We start from the raw sequence: 7,836 nt of genomic DNA on the forward strand, positions 1-7,836 counted from the left end.
CTCTCCCTCACTCTCTCTCACCTCTCCTCCACTCTCTCTCCTCTCCCTCACTCTCTCTCTCTCTCCCTCACTCTCTCTCTCTCCCCTCACTCTCTCTCTCTCCCTCACTCTCTCTCTCTCCCTCACTCTTCTCTCTCTCCCTCACTCTCTCTCTCCTCACTCTCTCTCTCTCTCTCACTCCTCACTCTCTCTCCCTCACCTCTCACTCTCCCTCACTCTCTCTCTCCTCACTCTCTCTCTCTCCTCCCTCACTCTCTCTCCTCACTCACTCTCTCTCACTCTCCCTCACTCTCTCTCTCTCCCTCACTCTCTCTCTCTCCCTCACTCTCTCTCTCCCTCACTCTCTCTCTCTCTCCCTCACTCTCTCTCCACCCTCTCTCTCTCTCTCTCCCACCCTCTCTCTCTCTCTCTCCCACCCTCTCTCTCTCTCTCTCTCCCACCCTCTCTCTCTCTCTCTCCCACCCTCTCTCTCTCTCTCTCCCACCCTCTCTCTCTCTCTCTCCCAACCTCTCTCTCTCTCTCCCACCCTCTCTCTCTCTCTCTCCCACCCTCTCTCTCTCTCTCTCTCCCACCCCCTCCCTCTCTCCCACCCCCTCCCTCTCTCCCACCCCCTCTCTCTCTCCCACCCCCTCTCTCTCTCCCACCCCCTCTCTCTCTCTCCCATCCCCTCTCTCTCTCTCCCATCCCCTCTCTCTCTCCCATCCCCTCTCTCTCTCTCCACCCCCTCTCTCTCTCTCCCACCCCCTCTCTCTCTCTCCCACCCCCTCTCTCTCTCTCCCACCCCCTCTCTCTCTCTCCCACCCCCTCTCTCTCTCTCCCACCCCCTCTCTCTCTCTCCCACCCCCTCTCTCTCTCTCCCACCCCCTCTCTCTCTCTCTCCCACCCCCTCTCTCTCTCCCACCCCCTCTCTCTCTCCCACCCCCTCTCTCTCTCTCCCACCCCCTCTCTCTCTCTCCCACCCCCCTCTCTCTCTCTCCCACCCCCTCTCTCTCTCTCCCACCCCCTCTCTCTCTCTCCACCCCCTCTCTCTCTCTCCCACCCCCTCTCTCTCTTTCCCACCCTCAGCCACTCTCTGTTTTATCTTAACTGCACTATACCTACACCGAAATAACCTACTCTGCTTTCTTCCAGATCTGACTCTCAAGTTTCACACGGGAGACATCGGAAGACAGGTAGGGAACACCTCCCCTCCAGTATAGTACCTTGAGGGACTGCGGATCAGGTAAGATCCCAGGCGGGATTGCTGCTTTGGAAATTGTTAAGAGGGGGCATCCTGACACTGGTTAATGGGTTCAGAAGTCATTCACATCTGGCTTTTTTTTTGGTTCGGTTAGTGAGGTCATCACGCACACGCGCACACACACTGTATTTTTCAAAATAAACCTACGTTTCTATGAAAATTTAAGTTTTTGTTTTTTTGCGGCCCACATAAACTTAAGAGACAAGGAAAGGATCCCACAAGATGCACTCACTGGGGGTAGAGCTCAAAATAAATACATTTTATTAATGATAACAAGAAAAACAATCTAATTAAAACCCTAGCTCTACCCCCAGTGAGTGCATCTTGTGGATCCTCTCCTTGTCTCTCAGTACATATCTTTATCCCTGATAGCACCCTCTCCAGTCCTTACTCTCATATCCTAGTGGCTGAGCGGGGTTACTCCACCTCTCCCCCCCCTCCCTTATTACCACATAAACTTAAACCTTGTTTATTTGGCCCATGTTAGCCTTTGAGTTTGACATGCTTGCCATAGGCTATCCACTTGCCTTAATTGTAAGGCTTGTGATTATGGTCAAAATAGAGCAACTAGCTTTACATCAAACAAAACAAGTGTTTTTAATGACCAACTTGATTAACTGTAATACAACATTGTGATTTATCTTTTAGAATGCCCGTGCGGCCTACAAATCCTTGCTCTCACTATAAGACTCTTACTGTCCTGGAACAGGATTGTTCATTTCTGTCTCCCCCCTCTCCCCCCTTTGCAGCTCTGACTGCTAGCTAGCCCTTTATATTTGGTTGTATGCTTTCCCTGCATCTGTAAATCCCAGTGCATGTGGGAATTGATACATTTATGATACGTTCCTCTCTCTAGTCTGCTAAAAGCTGGTTGCCCTGGCAACATCGCTAGTCCTCCAAGTTAAAATGGACTTTTCCATACTCCCCTGTTTGTATTCACAGGTAGTTTGGTCCTCAGGCTATTCCTGTGTGGCAATTGTGACATACTTCCTGTGAATACACTTATCTTACCTCCCCTGGCAAAGCTATTTGTTTTGACCTTCTCTTTACTACAAGCACCTCCATTTACAGAAGCATGCTCTACCCACACCACCACATCTGCAAGTACCTTTCATTTCTGTGACTCCTTCAATAAAGCTAAGAAAATACTAAAGGACTTGTGGTGCTTTTAAAGAGGGATGAGTTCAGCTATCTGGCCATACTTATATCCAGCATATACCCTGTGGCTCAGAATACTTACAAATCTAAATATTAGAACATATCCGTAATACCGTATTAAAATAGGGCTGAAATCCCACAGTGTGTCAATGTATTTTAAACAATCTCACAGTCAAATCCAAATGGTCTAATTTTTAAAAGGTATTGATTGTATTCCTCCAAATTTGGAGGGGAGGCAATAGAGAGACTTCTCAGAAAGAAACTCCCTGGATATTGTAATTAAAAACCATTGGGATTAAACAGACTTTGATCTGAATTCTTTTTTGGGTTGACATTTTTTAATATGCTAATTTAATTAATGTGTCTTTTTTTAATACAATTGGGTTTATATGGTTAATTTTTAATTCCTATGATCTATTCCGTTTTGCAATCTATTTTATGATCTTTTTAGATTTATATATTCATTAAATTATCTCCTTACTACATCATTGTATTCTAATTAATCAGCATACATTTTTAAAATGTAATATTCTTAATATTAATTAATTGGATAATCATTATTTCTCAATGTTAAATGTTTAATATTTTTATAGTCGTTTGATTACATGTATCTTAGCTAAAGATCTATATCTTTTCTTTATTATGCCAAAATTACATTAAATAATTGATTAAAAATCTAGGCCACCAATAACAAAATTAAGTTTATTATGTGATATTGACTATTGACTTTTCTTTTAGTGGAATCCATTAGTTTGAATAACATTGTGCTCTTAACTATGTTTTTTAATGATGCTTTATTAAAGAATGTTACATTTTAGTTTTATCATTATTGCAACACTGTATTATGAATATTGATAACAATTACAAGTATGGTAATCAGTTTTGATCAATTAGATGATCACTTACCTAATTTGCACCGTTTTTGAGATCTATAAATGAACATTTGAGAATCAGAACAATGAAACCCCTGAGGAAGCCATTTTGACAAGGACAAGTTCAAGTTATATTAAAAATAGAGATAATTATACATTATTGATAATGTGATAAATACAAATTATGATTGAGAGAATTATACATTATCATCGAGAATGAAATGTTATTTAATATATATATATATATTTTAATATATATATATATATATATATATTATTATTAGATTACACATTATTATTGATATTGGATATTGTTAATATTAATAATAGGCTATAATTGGCAATAGATTGTTCTTATTAACATGTATTTTGTATTAATATTATTATCAAAGACCCTTACACATTATTATTGATATTGGATATTAATACTAGGTTATTGCCAATATAGATTGTTCTTAACATGTATTTACTATTATTAATAAAGATCTTACACAATTAATGATAATAATAATAATAATAATAATAAAATATCCTTAAACATTATTGATATTATTAATAATAATAATAATAAAGATCCTTACACATTAATATTAACAATATCAATAATAATATTAGGTAATTATTGCCAATAGTCTTATTAACATGTATTTAGTATTATTATTAATAAAGATCCTTACACATTATTATTGATATTATTAATAATAAAGATCCTTACACATAATTATGGATATTATTATTAATAAAGATCCTTACACATAATTATGGATATTATTAATAATAATACACGGGGTGTATGTTGCTCGCTACCTGCAGCACCTCCCGGCAGAACTGCCGCACAGAGCGCAGCTTGCTCAGGTCCAGCTCCTTGGTGATGATCTCCCCGCAGTCCCCGGCCTCACTGCGCAGCTCCCGAGCCGCCTCCTCCGCCCGGCCCCGGTCCCTGCAGGCCAGGATCACGCGGGCCTGCTGTTTCAGCAGCTCGGCCGCCGTGGCCCGGCCGATGCCACAGTTGGCCCCCGTGATGATCACGGTCTTCCCCCGCAGCATCAGGCCGGATCCCCCTCTCCTGACACTACTGCTGCTCAGGAGCCGGCGCGCTAAGAGGATCACTCCGCCGCCCAGAGCCACCGTCGCCGCCACCAGCAAAGCGGAGGGCATCGTGCAGACAGAGCAGCGACCGAACCGACTGCCTCTGACCTACTGCGGAGGCGGCCGTCGCCATGTTTGATTCGGGCAGGACTGCACTTACTGAGTTCTTAACCGGAAAGCCGTAACATAGGAGTTACGTCTCGGAAAAGAAACAGACGCGAAGGAAACACCGACATTTCTTTCAAATGTTTTAATAGTTTTCATCTAATTTGTGCTTATTTTTAAAATTCCCCGTATTTATTACACATATACGAATGTGAAAATACTATATATGTGTTGAATGTACAGGGGAAGAAGCGTATGTGGTTATAATACTTAAAAAAAAAAATTAATGACTTCAGATTTGACTTGTTGGCAAACGGTGGTGTGTGGGATCCTAGTGCTAGGTGCTTTGCCCTTATCAAAGATGGCTGTTGTAGAACTCGTATCCTGTCACATGGTTAGCACCCATAGTGTGGGCCTTTGCACTAAGGCAATTTTAGAACAAATTGCTTGCTTTGTGTAACGCCTCTTTGCTGCCATGTACAGTATCAAGCCACTTTTTGCAACGTGCGGGTCAGCTTGTGTTTTGCCGAGTGTTAGTTAGTGTTTGGCTGGGTTAGGTAGGAGTTACATGGCGCACAGAATATAATTAGATGTAACAAACTGAATGCTTCTGTGTCTCACTGCGCTTATAGTGACAGCGATGCGACGGTGATGTCACGATGCGGTCGCTGGAAAAATCAAATTGACTTGACTTCCAGCGAGTGCGACCAAGCCGCCGGTCAGTCGCCCCTTCGCGTCGCTTCTACTATAAGCGCACGTGACGGCAGCAGTACATTTGTTTTGCCCCTCCATTGCCGGCACTATAAGCGCAGCCTTTTACAATTACAGCCACAAAAAAAAATCTGCCAGGTCTGAGGTGACTTTAACTTTGTTTCTTCAAAACGTGCACCGTAAGGAATTTGTGCAACGAGTTTGGTACATGTGACACAATATTGGAGTCAAATTGGAACAGTGCATCATAATACGTTTTCTCTCTGTTAAAGTAGTAATTCAAGCAATATCCTTCGTGTATGTTTTTTTTTTTTTAACCAGTTCTGTACTATGAGAAAATGCTTGGAGCAGTTTTTGTTTGAAAAAAAACCCCACTTTTTAAAGACAGTTTAATGTATTCTAATGTAACAAGCATTTTTGTTTCTATAGCAACTATTTACAAAGTCACATCCCCTTCCTTTTCTGAGACAGGCTCTGGCTCTTGAGCCCTGCCCTCTCTCTAGCAGTGCACCAATTGTATCTAGTGACTGCCTGGTCACATGATCTTCCACACAACTTTGCATCATAGGTCCTCTTCTGCAGCACTTATTGAACACCTGAGCCGAATCTTCGCTGATCGATCATAAGAGAACAGATTGATAGGCAACTTAGCTAATCACTTGTCAGTGTGCAGATTGTATTGATGCACATTAATTTTTTTAAACTGCAGCTTTAAAGGAGTAATCCAAGCCGTTCCCCCCACCCCCCCATTTTTTAATACAGGTTTGAAACTGGGTCTCAGGATCTGAACACCATTAATTCTAGCTACGGGGATTCCCTGTGTCCAGAAAAACCTCCGAAGGAGCTGCGGTTATCTCTGTAGTTTTCTGCTTCCTCGTCACGAGCCAGTAGGAAGCCGAACCTGATGACATCACGACTTCCCAGGCCTGGTTCCACCTCCTCCCCCTGTCACTCAAGGGCACTGCTGGCAGTGGGAAAAACCCATGATAAGTACTGGCAGGCCTGCTCTTACCAGGGCTTACTGCCAGTGAGGGCAGACTGGTAGCCAAAAAACAGTTCTGGCTACACGTGGTGCAGTTTTTTTCTGCACCACGTTTGCCTTGTTACAGAGGTCCCTAATTCTCCTGGCTGCAAAAGGTAGCACCACATTTATGAATAATTACAGAGCTCTTATGACATATCTGGTACGTCATAGGCACTTGCCCGTTTTCTGAAACAGAAAAAAAAATGTCTTTGAAAAGCCTTGCGCTAATTGTTGCTTCACTTCTGCAGCGGGGGACTTTAATGCATAACCCCATTAGTCAGTGGTCAAAGTGGCTTAAAATAGTAATGACAAAAGAAATATGTACATTTATTCAAATAATTCCAAGTTTTCTTTACAGTGTTAGTGGACATACAAAGTAATGGTGCTCATGGTTTGTTAGTAAAGTACTGCAGCATTAAAACTGCATACTGTAGCTCTCATGCCACCCCACTTCAACACTGGTCTAATACAATTCAACAAAGTCTCACTGGTTGAAGACAGTAAGTAATTGTCCATGACAGCGCCGTAAAGCTCACATATACTTTAGGAAGCTGATGTTTTTTTTAGTAATGGGAAAGGGAGAAAGTGATTGACAATTATCCTCTTTGTTTGACAGCTGGTGATTTTCCATCACAATGACTTGTCATTTATGCACTGACTTGCTGTTAATCAAATCATGTTACAGCTCAACCCCGTTATAACGCGATCCGTTACAACGCAAATCCGCTTATAACACGATGCAAGCGTGGCTTCCAATTTTCGTGTTCATGAATACTTTACAACACGATTATTGGTATCTTAAATACTTTATTGTACAATGCATACAATTGTACATTATTTCTAACGCAATACACTTATAATGCGCTGTGATTCTTTGGACCCCAAGCATAGCACTATAAGGGGGTTGAGCTGTACTTTGTTTCTCTTAAGATTAGTCTTTCAAAATACTTGCATCTATTTTACCCACTTTTGTCAGCTAACAGTGGGGGGACTGGTTGTATAGTGGAATAGGAGGAGATAGTGGAGCAGTGGCTTGGATATACAGGATAGTGGGAGAAGGAGTGGCTCAGTGAGTAATGTCACTGACTGTAAACAATGACATTGAGTTTGAATCGGGAACCTGGTTCAATTCTTGCGACCTTGGGCTCCAGGAACATAGATTGTAAGCTCATCTAGGCAGGGACTGTGTCTGTAAAAATGACTGTGTGCTGGTTTCTACATGCTATACTGTAATTGTGAAGCGCTTTGAGCCACATTGGGAGAAAAGTGGCATGAATTATTATTACCTTAGCCATTTTCCTCCAATCATTTAGGGTTGTTAGATAGTAGTTAGATTTATAAGACGTGAATGGGAGTTTCTGTGCGGTAGTCCCTGATCGAAACTACTGCAGTTCGCAATTATTATTTGTGTTTTCATTTGAAACACAGCTCTTTGTGATTATAACCTTTTGATTACTGCCTGCCTATTAAACGTGATGGAATTGTGTATGCAGCCAATGGAGAATCAGGGTACCAATGTGAAAAGACTTTGTTAGCCTGTGTTGCTTTCACTGTTTTTACCTGTAATGTTATCTGCCACCGTCATTTTTTTAGAGGTAAGTACCCACAGCCAGTATTACCTATTTGATATAGTGAAA

The 7,836-nt window shown here is 41.9% G+C and overlaps 1 protein-coding gene across 1 annotated transcript in view; it reads right to left on the reverse strand.

The window, feature by feature from the left end:
• RDH14 (retinol dehydrogenase 14) overlaps nucleotides 1-4,515 on the reverse strand; it is a 7,546-nt gene extending 3,031 nt beyond the window's left edge. Inside the window, 1 exon segment of the mRNA XM_075598421.1 lies at nucleotides 4,078-4,515. Coding sequence (XP_075454536.1) covers nucleotides 4,078-4,428 — 351 coding nt within the window. The 5' untranslated portion in view covers nucleotides 4,429-4,515.
• Nucleotides 4,516-7,836: the final 3,321 nt, after the last annotated feature.

Source organism: Ascaphus truei, chromosome 4 (assembly GCF_040206685.1).
Source record: "Ascaphus truei isolate aAscTru1 chromosome 4, aAscTru1.hap1, whole genome shotgun sequence".
In the NCBI taxonomy this organism is placed as follows: Eukaryota; Metazoa; Chordata; class Amphibia; order Anura; family Ascaphidae; genus Ascaphus; species Ascaphus truei.